The sequence below is a fragment of the Monomorium pharaonis genome, chromosome 1 (genome assembly GCF_013373865.1).
Source record: "Monomorium pharaonis isolate MP-MQ-018 chromosome 1, ASM1337386v2, whole genome shotgun sequence".
NCBI classification, from domain to species: domain Eukaryota; kingdom Metazoa; phylum Arthropoda; class Insecta; order Hymenoptera; family Formicidae; genus Monomorium; species Monomorium pharaonis.
In genome coordinates, this window is record NC_050467.1 from 4,470,835 (window position 1) to 4,487,348 (window position 16,514).

Sequence of the window (16,514 nt, forward strand, 5' to 3'; positions counted from 1 at the left end):
TACACATAGATATTTAAAATTATTCATATTGTATATTTCAAGATTTATAAATATATAAATGAATAAAATATCGAATATTAAAAGTGTCTAAATATCGTGCTTTTTTTAAGTTTTTCTCTCTTCTCTTTAATTATATTAATATTTGCTAAACGTAAATTTCTCATTTTATAAACGGTGATTAAAAGAATCTATTTAAATATGGAATGTTAATGAAAGAAAAGCAATGCAGCAACATTCCATGTGTAACATTTGTGCACTTTAAAACCATTGACAATAAACTGTAAAGTTATATAACATAAAGTAAATTTATGTTATATAAAATATATGATTTATGTGTCAAAAATAATCTTCGATTAATTGTATCTTTTAATATAAATTTTTTGAGATGAATATTCTTTCGAATAGAGATTTCGAATAAGTAGTTTTTAAGACGAATATACTTTCTGATATCACATAAACTCGCGACATGCGAAGGCAGTGCTAATAGAAAAATGCAATTGAGAATTCAACATAATAATGTTATAGCCATTTCTACAGCGTGTATAATTAAAAAAATAATAAATACATAATTTTCTTCTAACATCAGCTTCTTTCATGATTCTCATAACAAGAGATGCTTTTTAATATCAAAGTTTTACAAATAGAATTTGCTAATGATAAGTTTTGTTTTGTTTTAGCTTGTTAATATTGCACATGTGTGATGCACTTTTGTAACATTGTATCTTTGGTCAATGTCGCAGAAGAAACAAAACCTTCACAAATCTGCAAATTTCCATAATACAATATATAATATAAACATAGACTGCACTGTAAATTAATTTAAACACATAATTGAAATTTTTCAATTTATAATAACATGTATTGTGTCTTTTTATTGACAAATATAAGAAAATGTATTTCCGTTAAAACTTTGAAAGTTTCAAGAATTTTGATCAAATTGATGAAGTTCTATTCCTATAAAACTTAAAGACAAAATATTCTAAACAATAATACGAAATAAAATAAATTTCTTTATTATTAATAAAAATAAATTATTGGAGTTTAGGTTTATTTTTTCTAAAATATGCAAAATCTATTTAATTCATCTTTTACAAAACTTTTAATCCAGTCTTTTATATCCTCACATCATCTATCTTTAATTTTTTTAGCATAAAATGTTCTGTAAAAAGACTTGATCCAACTTTGTAAACATATTCTATTAAGTAGAAAATAGGTTGATTTTTTTGACAATTTATATTTTTTTATATAGATTTTTAGTTCTGTAAAAATATTTTCATAAATGTTAACTTCATGTAAGCTGTTTTTATTCCAAGAGAACATGTTTTTTAAGTTGGAATGTTTCTCTCGGAAATATTCTGTATATTAAAAAAAAATCTATTTGCTTTAGCATATCTCATGCAGTCTCTTATTCATTAATCAGCGACATTTTGTAATGCAGGACACATATACATATAAAAAATTTCGAAATTATAAACCAAATATAATTCCAAGATTAAGATTTTTGTATGAATATAACAATTTGATATCTTAAAAGAAACAAATGTTCTAAATCATTTATATACTACATTTATATTAGTATATAAGTATCGCATACTATGTGTATAGCTTTACATATGCGTAATCTCTCCTTATATATTTCAGAAAATATTGAAAGATATTTAATCTATATCTCTATCGCTGATCAATTTTATGCAATAACTTTTCAAAGATTGCAAGTATATATGTCCCCTGGCCTCGCGATATACGTTATCAATGTAATATAACATACACATAATATGATACAGCTGTGGTTGTGAAAGTATTTCATAATTTTCGAATCTGTAAACTGCTGGCATTAGCGCACGATTGATGAACCGTGTTAATATCTGCCGTGTATTAATTATTTGTTAAATGTAATAAATTATAATACAAAAATTGTATATTATGTGTCACGTTTCGATGGCGGTATTAAATGTTCTGGCAGCTCGGCCGGTAAATCGTATCCCTCGAGCTTTATGTTAATTAGATGCATAGCTAAGGCAAATTCATCAGAATCTAAGAATCCATCTTTATTAATGTCCGAAAGCTTCCAGATTTTTCCGAGCACGCTGTTTGGCAATTTGGACTTGACCATTTCTGATTTAGCCGCTGGTAATACAAAATTATATATTAGTTAAAATATTTTATTTCAAGAATAAAAATTACCTGCAAAAATTTATCAGCTTTACCTGCTCCCGTAATTTTTCCATCTTGTGGTCCAAGCGATTCGAAGATGCTATCATATTTATATCGTTCTTTATTGACAATCCATTCTGGCTCACCTGCACCCGCATCAATTCCTTCTCCCCTTTTGTATCCAAATGGACTAATTTGATCTTCTACACCTTCAAACGCTCCTCCTAACATTAAATGAGTAAAATTTATAGAATCTTTTCCTATAAAGTTAAAATATGTAAATACTGTATATCATTTTTATATTAATTTTTAAATTTGAATCATTAAATTTACATCTCTTTAATAAAAATTTTATGAAAAAATTTTTATTCAAATTCTTTTTTTAAGTATTTTTATTTAATATTAAAGACTTTAAACGTTGACGAATACCTTTAATAAGTGGTTCGGAAACGGTAGTGACTTCTTCATGTGGTATCATAGCCATGAGCTTCGCGATATCTTCAGCAAGCATCTTATCCACCACTTCTAATAACTTAAGTTTCAAGGGATTAAATTTATTAAAATCGTGATGCGCCAAGCACTCCTGCATCTTCTTAAGATCAGGAAAATCACCAGGTGAAATCTGTTGCTCTCTTTGAATTTGATCGTAAATTTGACCCAAATTTTTGATCAGTTCTTTCTTCTTGTTTTCCTTGCCAAACATACTCGGCATGTCTTTTCGTAAGCCACTTATTATGTACGCGTGCACCTGTAAATCGATACAGAACGTAAGAGAGTTTCTCTAGTGCATCCAATATAAAATTTTTAATTATAGAAAAATTAATGCAAATTGCTTCTTTGCTTTGTATACCTTTGCTAAACGTGCTCGTTTAATTAAGTCATTAAGTTTTCTTAATGCGGCATTTTTTGGAAGTGACTGCATGTCCTTGAATAAATCTTGCTCTTCATCTTCAAATAATCTAAAAGAACATTCGCAAGATTCTCAAATAAAAAAAATACAAAAATAACTGATAAAAAAGAATATATGGAAGCACTCTTACCTTCTATTAACATCATATCTTAATGGTTGATCCCAAAATGAGCCAATGTAAACTCTAGCCACTTCTGGAGTTTGTAACACCTTTCCCAATGACCACATTAAAGCACCATATACTCTCATGAGCTGTTGATGATCTATCATATCAGCTTTGTTAAGAACAATTCTAATTTTATCATCATGTCCACGTAAGGCTTCAATAGATCTACGGAATTCGTCTGATATATCGAGCTTATGAGCGTCAAACAACAAGATAATCCTATCTACGCGTTCAGCAAACCATTCTAGAACACCTGTGAAGTCATAGCCTCGATCAACCTGAAGAAAACATTCAGATTTAGGATTACGGTAAATATATTTACAATTATATCAAAAATATATCTCTTAAATAACCTACAGAGAAACAAAGAAAGCTACAAAAACAATACCTACTCGTTGTTTCTCACCAGACAATATACCAGGGGTATCCACTATAGATATGCCTTTCAAAACTGGTGAAGCTACAGTCGAGCATTGAAACCTATTCAAGAACGCATTGCCGAATTTGGAGAGTGGCCTAAACTGTTTGATCGGATCTACAACCAGGGCGTTTCCAGGAATAACTCCCTCCTTTTCATCGTACATGACTGCTATGAATCGATCTGTGGTGGGCTCTGGTCCAATCCTGATACCAGGAAATTCCCTCTCCAGCAGGTACTTGATAAATGTGGTCTTGCCAGTGGAATACTGTCCAACCAGGAGAATCATGGGTTTCGCGTCGAAGTCCGGATCGTCTAACTGCGGTGAGTGAAAATCGTGAAATTGATAATACTGCTCCAATGGCAGCAACTTGGACTTGTATATCCTCTTGAGCCCGTCAGTGACATTTTCGAAGAGGTCCTGCTTGCTGTTCTCCTCGCGGCTTAACCAGCTGAACATGTTGACGATCTGCGAACACACAAAACGAGTTGTATATTCCCTCGTCTACTGAACTTGTCATCGTGTACACTCATCGCGTGCACAGCCTGAATTCCGAAGAACTCGTCGCATTAGCACCAAGTAACGCCGTGTCATGTTAATTACGTTTCCTTCATTTGAACTACAGTGAGACAGACCTCACAGGATTACGAGACGCAATTCTAGATCAGGCGTTCCGCACTGATGGGCACACGCGGCCTACAAAGGTTAAGGTTATCATATCAATTGTATCAGGCTACTCCGCCTCCAAATTCCATGTTTGCGCTCTCGCTGGACGTGGCAGACTGAAAGGATATCGCGCGGAACGTCTCTGCCCATTGAAAACTCGGTCGTTTCTAGAAAGCGAGATCCTCGATACTACCCTTTTCCCCGATCTCTCGTTCAGGGCACTGCCTCTCTTACGAGGAACGGCGACCGAGACCTCGGACGGTGTCACTCACTTACTCGAAGCGTGTCACGGAAAGTGCGAAAACGCGAAAAGCGTGAAAAAGCGCACGTGGAGGAGCTTCTGCGAGAGGGGGTGGAGGGGAAAGAGCAAACCCGGGGAGTCATCGTACCACCAACCTTTGTCTTCGGATCCGCCGGTCAAAGATGAACAGGCGCGCGTGACAGAGCGCGACTGACGCGAGGACGAGCGCGGAGTGCGGACTAACGGTGGCGGAGCGCTCGGCCAAGCGACGACGAAGGTGATCCGCCGCTGTGACGTGACGTATGCACGAGAACCGATCGCGGAAGATCGTGAGCAACGCGGACTTCCGGAGAGAACGTGGTGGTGGTGGAGGATGGCGGCGACGGTGGTGGTGGTGGTGGTGGCCGTTCGGATTTGCTGTCACGATTGCCGCCGGCGATGACGCAAACGGCGGTGGAACTGGTGGAAGGCGCGTCAGCTGTGCGCGAGCAGCTTGGGAGAAACGGAGCGGTCGCGAGGCGGAGCCGCGCCCGATAAGCGGCGGAACGTGTTGATATACAAGCGCGCTCCTCTCGAAGATAGACGCGACCGATGGCACAGAAGTGACAGCGCGGCACGGCTCTATGACAGCCGTGACAGGTTGCCGACAACAATCACTGTATGGCATCAGTGCCGACAACTGACAGTTGCCAAAGTGCGAAGGAGGGGGGGCGGGTGGAACGCTGGCTAATTGAATGGATGATGAATCGTGCCTGTAAATGTTAATTAGGAGCACATTTGAATTACTTAGGATTAAGTAAGACAAATAAATAAATAAAGAGCCGGTTGTCCCAATTTCTTGGTAAACTTACCTATCAGAAAAAAAATAAATAAAGACACACATGTTTATCTGATAGGTAATTTATTATCAAGAAGTTGGAACAAACGGCCCTAAATAAATAAACTAATACAGCCGAGTTGATTGAATCAGTGAACGTTAGTTACGAATACATATACTTGAATTATTTATATTAATGCATTAATATGAAATAATATAAATAAATTTATTAATATGACTGAGTTTAATGAATTAAAACTATTTACTATAGTAAATATATTAATTGTGAACACATGTAAATTATTTATGAATAAATTAAGTAACACAAATAAACAAATAAATTAATAATGGTTTATTGAAACTAGTAAATCCTAATAATAACCACACATAAATTATTCATGAATAAGTATGAATGCATGAATGAATGAATTGATACAGATGCATTTATTAAATGTAGAAATCAGATAGAAAACTTTTCTCTCCGTTTTAACGAAAAAATTCTTGACATCTTATAATGTAGTAGAAATTTTTTCATATTTTAATTTTATAAAAATTTTTGAAATAATATCTTAACCTCTCATCTCTTCAGATTTTATTAGTTTTTTAGGGGAAATTGTAGAATAAGAAATTTTAAAATATTTCCGCATTTACGAGTATAAAGAATTTGCGAGAGAAATGTAGATTTTTTCCTCAGCACTTTTGAAAAGCATTTCAATTTGTATTAAAAAATCTGAAATTTGTTCGAAAAAGTTATAAAACTATAAAAATTCCGAAAAACCATACTAAAAATCAACAGAGAATTGAGGAGAATATGCAGTTTGAAACGGAAATCGAGATATATCGCGTGAATCGTTTTATCGTGATTTCGATAAATTGTCGAGCCAGCGAGGTTTATGCGCGCAGGTTCAGGTCGATGACGCGATCGACAGTTTCATAATTCGCGGTCGAACGGTTTTATCGGAGGAGATCTCTTCGCGCTAGGAACGAATGGAGGAGATAACAAACGCAACAGCCGGGACAGCCGACGCGCAAAGAGGAAAAGTAGAAATACGAGATAATACCGCCCGTGCTTAATCTCCATTATCTATTTTCTCTCGTATTTTATTCCTATTGTCGAACGAGACGCGACACGACGACGCGACGACGCGACGCTGCAACCCTCGTCGTGGCGATTCCGGCCGACCATCAGAACTTTCCGCTTTCGGATTTTCACGCTTCTTGTCCAGAGTCCGTCGATTTTCGCCGTGAAACGAAACTCTTTGAGGCATTCGCGCGATATTCCGCACAATTATCCTACATCTGATGTTCCTCGGGCGTGTTCCCGCGTGAAGTTGGCCGCTCTCGGTATCCGCGCGAAGTTGCCGCGAGTTGACGTGATGCTGCAATTATTTTTCACATTTCACCGTTTCGCGGTCACGAACGAACGAATCGTACGATAACGGTCGGTGGGCAGGTGAGCTCGGGAAGAAAACACGTATAATGATTAACGCAGTCGATCTGCGAAAGTTTCTTGTTGTTCTCGTCGTCGATCAACGTGAGGGATGCCGGGGACACGTCTCAAGGTAAATATCAATCGACAATCAGAATCAAGGATATTGACATAGGGGTTATGAAACGAGATCGTACCAAGATTCGCGCGAGAACTTGCGTTGTCACATACATAATTTATAAATTAAATATTATTAATAATGATAAATACAATTTGAAAATTTCCATGTATAACAAATTACATGATTTATTTAAACATACGTGTATAAATTTATATGTAAACAAATATTATTTTATATTATTAATTTGTACGCGTAGATGTGTATAATTGATTATATATGGTAAATGTAAAATATTACCTAATCGATGGAAAATTATTTATACATTGGACGTCTCCGTTGCCTCTTAGCAGTATACGCTAAAAGCACTAAATACATAATGGTTTCTCTCTTCTTCCATTTCCCCTTCATTTCCCACTTGCATTAATGGAGCTCTACTTCATTAGTAAATGAAGCTTTCATATTTTTTTCTATTATATCGTAATCGTTAATGCATATCTCGCTATGGGATTATTAAAAATTAAAGAAATACTAATGACAAACCGATGTAACTCCTTAAGTGAAAAAAAAACTATATATATTTAACAATTGATTTATAATTCTATTGTCTATTTATTTAAATAAGAAATTAGTTTATCACTTTGTTTCTTTCGCTAAGGTTTGAAATGTAAATAATCGCATGACAAATTATTAAAACAGGGAGATGTCTAGAGGATGGCTACCGTTCACGCAATTATTTTCTTTATATTTGTTAATGAGTAAATCGGATATAGGATGTTCTCGATCACTGGGATTTCCTTCTATAAAACAGTAAGTTATGTAACGCTGTAACAGTAATGACAGTGACATAACGGAGGCGTAATGTTGAAAATGTGTGACCATGCGAAGAGACAATCGATATAATCACGACCTTCTCTCATGCAAGCTCAATCGAATCGCGAAACGTTGAATCAATACATCGCGGATTCGCTTGGAATAAAAACTTAAATCGTGAGTCATGAAAAACGATAAGCACAAACACTAAGTCTTTTCCCGTCTTATCTTTCTTGTTAAATACACAGCATTGAAATAATCGCGATTTCCTTGACTCGAATTGATCTAAAAATGAAATATTGCGGAAGCAAATATCGCTTATTCATTTAGAAAAAATAATAATTATATTTAATTTCTTCGTAGCAATCTTACCTGAAAAAAACCTCGCGTATCAGGTCGAATCATTATCATACTGAAGAAATATTCGGCTTGACAAACTATTTCAATAATTTTGACAATTTTTTTCGTCGTTATTTATGTATACTTTAAATTATGTTCTTAACTCGTTCACTTATTTGTAAAATACCATTTTCACTTTCCTTCGTAATAAGCTGTAGAAGGAGTTAATTGAAATCGCATGACAATAAAACGTTTCGTTCAATTTATCTGAAAGTAGAACACGCATCGGAGATCAGAGGTATATCTTGTAATGTATCAAGCGTAACTGTTTTAATTGCTAATTGCGCACGCACTATTCGGTGCAACAGACAACAGTTCACGTCAATAATCGTACATGATATTACGCAATGATATGCAAAACGGGTCCAGTGTCAGCTGTTGCATAAGTAAAACGGGCACATCCCGATTAACCGATTTCGTGTCCGTTTATTCGTCTTAACAAGCCTCGCTTGAATTACAACTGCTTTGCAGGGATACCGAGTTATAATGTGCGCATTATTATGCACTCGACCGCAACCTTAAGGAGCAAAATGTGGATTGTCTTTAGTAATACAACGTAAAGTTTTAAAATAATTCAGTATTCCATCAATTCACGTTTCAATGTTAGTTTTTATCTTCGTCTATTTTAATTTTAAATAACAATTATTGGTAATAGTTTCATATTATATTTATATTCATTTAAATATATGTATTTTATTTTTTATAATATATTTATTTAAGTAAAACTCACATTTTTGATGTATATTCTTACTTTTTCTTTTAGAAATTTTTACAATATATGATCTCTGTTTCGTTTAAAAACTACCAATTAACTCGGTTTAAAAATTATCTGAACACAGCAACTACAGATAAAGAATAAACAGGATAAAAAAATTAAATTAAATAATTTAATTTAATAAGATATAGAAGGAATTTAAGTACAATAAAAAATGATTAAAAATTTTTTTGAGAGCTTAGAATATAATTTTGCACTAGAAATTATTAGATAACACAATACAAATTAATTTTCTTAGAAAAATATTTCCTTAGAAATGCAGACAGATTTTTTAATATTACTTTTCGTATAAAAAATTTCTATCTTATATTAAAGTCAATATAGATATCACTAAAATGATATTCTTATCATTTATTAGGATTACATAAGAGGCTGACAATCCCATTTTACTGATTGATAACGGTTTCAAAAGTTAACAGCAATATAATGTCAGAGGCGCCTTCTGTGCCAAACTTCTCGTACTATATACACTCATATCGACAAATAAACATTTATTAAATGAGCGATTTAATTAAGTCTGTTTCATAAAAATGTAAATTTTATTTTTACAGAATTTTTGTACAACGCGGACACTTCACTCATCGATGGATTCTTCGTGCATGCGCGCCTCTCTAAATACAAGTGAACAACGAAATACGTATTTGAACAATGGCAATATGAATCAACGTTGGTAAGTAGAATATGATTTTTCATGTAATTCGCTTGTATACTACAACGACGTAACTCAAGAAATAAAAATTTCCACTTCGAACGTATAAGTCATTACATTTTATAACATTATTTTTAAACGCGATTTTGGTTTACAGCAAATCGCAAAAATAAAAATGCTTTCTATCTTATTCATATATCATTTTAATGCTTATCACGCTAATATTATATATAAATACATAAGCCTACAATTTTCGTTAATTACTAATACCTATTGATTGAATCGTTAATTACTAATACCTATTGATAATTACATGAGAATATTAAATAACTGTATTAAAAAACTGTTATTAAATAACGTCAGGTTATTTACATGTATATTAATATTTTGCATTTCTTATTTTGTTTTGCATACTTAGTAGATAATAGTTTCACACCAGTTTGTTCAGTCAAAACGTGAACGAATAAATTAACTTTAATTAAATACAATTATTCTAAATTATTACGTAAAACTCAGCGATTTTCTATATAATTTAATTTACATTCGGTGTCCCAATCATTCGGAATCACTTCGTGCCATACTTGCTTCAGGTTTTGTAATAGACAAGGACTCGCGCAGTTAGGAATTGCCAAAGGATGCGCGTTTTCCGTTTCCGTGTTATTCAAATACAACGCCTTCGATAACAGAGAAAAGAATTAAATAATAATTATGTTATTTTACTTAGACAAAATAATGTGAACACCTAAGAAATACACTTTCCTTATTAAAAAGATATTATTCTTTTATTTGTCTCCCATGTAGGTTTTATCCTTTTTTGGAATAAAATCATATAATGCTTAAATAATTGTCAATGTGAAATGTTGTGCTATTCTTTAAGTAGAATAACTTTTTATTGAGTATGTAAATGATGTTGGAAAAAAAAGATCTTTTCACACTATTTTATAAAACTGCATTTCTTTAAAACTTCAATGTGTTTTTTAGCTAATGTAATTGCTCGACTTAAATATCATTGAACAATTATCATTGTGAGCAGTTTTAAAATGTGAAGAGTTAAAAACAATTTTTTTCCAATATCTTAAAAAAAAATTCTGCTAAAAGAATGCTATAATATTGCACTGGTAACTATTTAATATTGTATAATTTTATTTCAAACAAAATTAAAATTCAAAGACAAATAATGAGCCAATATCTTATTAATAAAATAATAATATATTTCTCAAGTATTTATTTTATATATTATATGCATATCTCCTGTAGATAATGAATGTGTATAATATTAGCACATGTGAATATACAGGTTATTTGAGGAATTCTCAATGAATTTTAGTTATTGTGTACAATCGCTAATTATTGTCGTTGATTGATCATACATTAATTACGTGTTATTTCTGATAATTACACATATAACTCATTATAGTTTGTAATAATAACGTGTAACGGAATACTTGGACAGAATCTGAGGTGTTATAAAGTCTTCGCGATATTCGAAACAATTTCCGATTATAAAAATATATTCACCTGGCTATATCATAAACATTTACGATAATATTATGATACTGCAATAACCGCACCTTCACTTCTTGGTCAGCTCCATTATTGGCGAGATGTAGCTCCAATATGAGCGTCGCCCCGTAATCGGGTTTAAAAAGCTCATTCGTAAATCCCATTGTCCTCATCACGTTCACGAGTGTTATGTCGTGAGCGGAATAAAAATAAGATCGTTTCGGCTTAGGACCGCTTCTATTTTCTTCCATATGAAGTAAAATCTCCTTCAACAGCGGACCTAAAAATATCGATACAATTTACATGACAAACTCTTGCGATGCAATTTAAAAAGTGCGCCCGCAGCGATATTCGTTTTGCTGCTCTTGCAGAGATGTCGGTCGTACCTCCGCGGAGACGTTTTTGAATAGTGCCGTCGGTGAAGATCGCCAAGCTACGAGCGGATATCTCGCGCATCTCATTGTTGTAAAATTTCCGCGTCCACTCCGGAAGCTGTAAGCCGTGCTGCTCTTCGATCTCGAGGGTGTTGTAAAGGAACTCGACGTCGGTGATCGTGCTAATATTCTGTCCGGTATGCTCCGTCAATTCCTTATAATAATCGGCCATTTCTGCACCCGACCTTTTGTCCTCTTCTATGTACGCCTGTTTTAGAGCTTCGTCTAGCCTTGGGCACGGTGCCTTCACCACTATCAGCTACAATAATATTACTGCGTTGAAAAATGAGTTTTTTTTATCTGCATGTTCTTGACAAGTAACTTGTCAAGAACAAACAAAAACGGTTTTTTAATTAGATTATTTAAAAATGCACCTTTTTCAACAATTATTTAAATTCGAGTATTTGTATAACGTAAAATAACAAAATTTTATATATAAAATTTGATAGATGACACGCAAGTCATAACAATTGACTCAAACTTTGTTATACGTATAATCTTAAGATTACACGTTCTTTCTCTGTCTCGAATAATCAAAGCCGGGACTAGATATTTCCACACTCGAGGTAAAAGAAGAAACTTCTTACAGTTAGTAACAAAAATATTTTGTGTGACATGTAAAATAAATTAAGTGTATTATACCACAACTTCTATCACTTATATCACTAATATTAATTAATGGTATTTAATATATTAGTATTAATATATTAGCATTAATTTAATAATAATAATGTGTGTATATTGACTGTTAGCAAATAAATTATTGGATAGAATTTTATATTGCCACTTTTGGATTCTTTCAAATTTTTTACATGAGGCAAGTACTTTCGTTCTAATCCCGGCTTTGCAAATAACCACAAGCTTTAAAAAGCAAATCTTTTTAAAATAAGAAGATAATGCATAGAATTTCTTGACAAAGATTTTATAAACAGTAGACTTTTAATGTAACATTATACAGGAGATAAACAAAATAATATAATTGCCTATACATTATTTTCTTATTAATAAGAAATTAATCTATCATTTATCTTTAATACAGATCATAGGAATTTGTTGGAATATACAATGCTGGAATATAATTATTAATGAAATGTTGTACCATTCTTTTAACAGAACATCTTTCATTTAATTATATAAATGAAGTTGAAGAAAGAAATTTGTTTCTTTCCCACTATTTTCCAAATTGCCCTTTGTTCTTTAAAACTTGAGCAATTTTTCCCGATCAGCGAACTGCCCGACTCAAATATCGAGTTGTTGAGTGAAGAGCTTGAAAGGGCAGAGTGTGAAGAACAGATTTTCTTCTCCAATATCTTTCAAAACGTGTTTTGTCAGAAGCATAACATAATGTTACATGGGTAATGATTTAAGCATTGTAGGATTTTATTTTAAACAGGAAAAAATCAGTATTAGAGACAAATAATGTGCAAATTTCTCATTAACAAAATAAGTCGTGTGCTTCTCAGATGTTTACGTTATTTTGTTTATCCTCTGCAAGTTCGAGTCTAAATTATACCTTGTCCAATTCTCGTGGTATTGAGTGCACAGGAACGGGGATCCATGCCAAACCGGGCACGAACATATCCTTGGAATGCGGCAGGAACAACCTGGCGAGCAATGCCTGCGCCGACATAATGCACCGATCCGCGTAACTGCTACGCACGATCGTGGCCGCGCTCTCGAATTTATCACCAATTATAGCGCCGTATTTTAAACGTATCCATTGACCCACGTTATACAGTTGAAGCATACCTTTCTGAAAGCGAATTTAAAAATTAATAACGCGCGCCGTGTCCCATTATTCGCGCTCGATCGCACGTGTTTTACAGTCGTGATTGCGCGCAAAGATGCGATTTAATTTATAGCGAGTCCAGACATTTATTATTATCAAGTGTACGATAGTACCGAGTCAATGGCATCCGCGTGTATTTCATTCAAACCTTGGTCAAGGAGCCCCAGCCACCGGGCCAATTGTAATTTATGTAAGGGTCCTTAGGATAGGTCTCTGTAGGAGTTCGGTCGCCATGGCGAAACAGCTGTCAAAAGAAAACAAAAACAGTTTGAGAGAAAAGCACTGTTCACTTAACGTTAGCAAGTTCAACGCGATTTTCTTCAACAATTAAGTTCTTCGTTCAATTCGAGATTCTGAAGCGGGATTCGTTTAAATGTTACTTTTCGCCACTTCGAAAAATTACGAGCAACATTACGTGTATTTTAATACCGATTATTATATATTTTATAACAACTTTTATATCCTTTTATTACATACAATTTGTGATATTAAAATAATATCCGTTAATTAAATGTCTAGTAAAATTTAAAAACTAATACATTCAAATTTCATTAAATATATAATATTAATAAAATTAAATTAACGCTGAGTTAATGGAAGCGGAATAACAGGGTGACGGACCCAACTGTTACAAACGAGCTACTCACAAAAACCACCTGCTGTAACGTGTCATGTTCAGCAACCGGAGATGCGAACGCAGTGTACGCTAACATCGTGCAAGCGATGAAAGTCCCGAGTATGACCACGCTCACGCAAACGCCCAGCTTTCTGGAACGACAATTACCCATCGAGTCCCGTCCTCTCGCTCGATCCATTTGGCCCAATTACACGTTTCGCGTGGCGATTCCAGAAGTAACTTCTCTGATCGCAGACTAGATGATAAACGAGAGCTCGTTAGCGGTTAGCGTAATGAGTTGACCACATCCGAGTGTCGTTTAAGAGTTGTCTCTTGCTTAAGATAAATTTAATATGCATGTAAAGTTACTTTACGCGATTGAGAATCGGCTGCTTTGTTTATCATAACGTTGGAATTATTCCTTTAGTTCGTAAACTATTTTAGTAAAATAAAAATTTAGATAGCCAAACCTAACAAAGACGACAAATGAAAGAACTCTAAGAAGAAACAGAAGTAATAATCTTTTTAAATTGTATATTAAAATTTAATATCTGAGAATAGTATTTAAATTATAATGTACGTCTTTTAAAAGTCATAAAGTAAGGCAACTAATATTGGTATACAAAACACCTTATTTCTAGGGAACTAAACATTACACTGTATTAATACTAAATAAAAATATAATCTACTTGAATAATTAAAACAATAAAAAATAAATAATTCATATATTCATAACTTTTTCTGTACAAAATTTAATAAAAACGAATCTAATTTTTATTGTTACATGTTGCGTCTTGCAAAATAGGCATAAGGTATTTGTATAATTGATAAAATATATTTTTGTGATCCAATTTCTCAAATGTTTATTTTTAATTGCGTCGTGAACATATTAATTATCATAGAATATGAAACAGTATTTATAAAAACTGCTACCATCCAATAGAAAACACTTTTTAATCTAGCATTTATGTTTTCAAAGTTTTATTCTTAGTGGAAACAAAGTGGAATATGCCAGTACTGGTGACTTTTCGCTATATCTCTTATTGGAAAATTATTGTGCGAATATAACTTGAGGAATGTAACTCCCAAATTCCCTATATAAATCAAAGAAGAAATAAGCGGAAGATAGCTTTCCTTATTTTCGTAAAAGGTCAAAGTTGACTTAATCTTACTTCGTAGACAAACGACTCACTGAATTCGATTAACGTCAGATCGTCCGTCTGATATCGCGCGTCAGAAAAACACTTGTTTCTCTATCAGATAAAGAGCCTGTACAAGTGTTGAAGTGTGTGCCGTGCTTAACGCGAAACTTCTTTATTATCTGCCATGTCGTGGCTAGTTTACCTCTCTGCTTACGCACAACGTGAAACGTCGTTCCGCTGTATTAACACTAAAACCCACTGTGTACAATACGGCACTGCGATCGCTGGAGTAGGTCGCTGTACTAGTGTGGTGTCTTCGTCGCGTCCTTTCTGATGCGCGCGGTACAGACGGAGACGCGAGATGCGCGTGCACGTCCGACGTCGAGCGAAACCGTGATTTGCAATCCGAAACGTGTGGCAGTCGGTTGTACTCGCGGTCCGATAACGCACTCTGTTATTATCACCTTGAATCACAAAAACCTCGCTTCGCGGTTGCAAAAGCTGACACGCATTCACGTTCTCTTCTACACAGCACGCTTCTCCGAGCTGCACGTAGCTGCAAGATCGACCGTGGTGGCTATATACCTATATGTACACATGTGTGCGTGTGATGTGTCATACACTTACGTAAATCCATATGAATACCATCTGACTTTCCACTTGTATTGCTTGTCTCTCGATACAGTTATTTGAAGATGGTGTTATTTTTCTTTTCTTGTGTCATAAAGTGATTGCGTCCGATAATGTTTGAATTTGATCAAGCGTTTATCGTTAATGGCTTTAATGACTTCTTTGTGACCTTTGTTTCTTAGTAACAGCGCTGATAATTTAATACCGTTAATGGACACTACACAGAAAGAATATGCTATAAATAAAACATTCTTGAGATGTCTCAAGAAAACAGTATAAATGTTATTTCAAATAAAAACATAAATAATATATGTAATTTCTTATAAATCTTTTACTTTATCAAACCGTTTTTGAGAGCATATAAAAAAAGTTTTTGATACATTTTGCTGAAAATGTCCAAAATATTTTTATATAATTTTATATAAGTCTGGGCAAAACAGACTGTTAACGCTAATTAGAAAATGATTTACGTAATTTATTAAAGGAAAATGTGACTGCTCCAAAAATTTAGTGACGGAACTTGAAAAATTTACAATTTACAGAGGATTTCTTTTTTAACTCTAATTTTATTATAAAAATCAGGATTCTATAATTTTATTGATGCATAGAAAAATATTAATTTTACTGCTACAAAAATTGATGATTTAATTTAATTTCTTTAGTAATTATTTTTTATAAACAATATTTTGTTTCTCTCTTGATAATTATCTTAAAATATACTCATAAATTTAAAAAAACATTATATATTATGATATGTTTAAAAAAAATGTATACTCTTTCGAAGAATATTATAAAACTGTATCAAAGAAAATTAAGAAATAAATCGAATTTATTCTAATATTCT

At 33.5% G+C, this 16,514-nt stretch overlaps 2 protein-coding genes and 1 long non-coding RNA gene across 7 annotated transcripts; 1 reads left to right on the top strand and 2 right to left on the bottom strand.

The window, feature by feature from the left end:
- Window positions 1-116: 116 nt before the first annotated feature.
- LOC105833433 (EH domain-containing protein 3) lies at window positions 117-5,602 on the bottom strand. Of its 2 annotated transcripts, none has more exons than XM_028192185.2 (7): window positions 4,705-5,602; window positions 3,623-4,117; window positions 3,195-3,508; window positions 3,005-3,113; window positions 2,584-2,902; window positions 2,208-2,378; window positions 117-2,127 (listed from the first exon to the last, which is right to left on the bottom strand). In XM_028192185.2, exons 1-7 carry the CDS (start codon window positions 5,221-5,223, stop codon window positions 1,922-1,924), a joined length of 2,133 nt encoding a protein of 710 aa, XP_028047986.1. In that variant the 5' UTR covers window positions 5,224-5,602; the 3' UTR covers window positions 117-1,921. The 2 variants fall into 2 exon arrangements, with proteins under 2 accessions (XP_028047986.1, XP_012530623.1); XM_012675169.3 differs by having other exon boundaries at window positions 4,712-4,850.
- Window positions 5,603-5,977: 375 nt separating this feature from the next.
- LOC114253742 lies at window positions 5,978-9,929 on the top strand. The gene is made up of 2 exons (XR_003626167.2): window positions 5,978-6,935; window positions 9,459-9,929. It is a non-coding gene; the product is annotated as an uncharacterized LOC114253742 (long non-coding RNA).
- Window positions 9,424-16,246, bottom strand: LOC105833435 (lysosomal acid phosphatase). 4 transcript variants are annotated; one of them, XM_012675175.3, is made up of 7 exons: window positions 15,300-16,246; window positions 13,930-14,154; window positions 13,431-13,526; window positions 13,007-13,246; window positions 11,446-11,752; window positions 11,128-11,339; window positions 9,424-10,230 (listed from the first exon to the last, which is right to left on the bottom strand). In XM_012675175.3, the coding sequence occupies exons 2-7, from the start codon at window positions 14,095-14,097 to the stop codon at window positions 10,069-10,071; spliced, it is 1,185 nt and encodes a 394-aa protein (XP_012530629.2). In that variant the 5' UTR covers window positions 14,098-14,154; window positions 15,300-16,246; the 3' UTR covers window positions 9,424-10,068. The 4 variants fall into 4 exon arrangements, with proteins under 4 accessions (XP_012530629.2, XP_012530625.2, XP_012530627.2 ...); XM_012675171.3 differs by having other exon boundaries at window positions 15,243-16,246; XM_012675173.3 differs by lacking the exon at window positions 15,300-16,246 and adding an exon at window positions 15,091-15,236.
- Window positions 16,247-16,514: the final 268 nt, after the last annotated feature.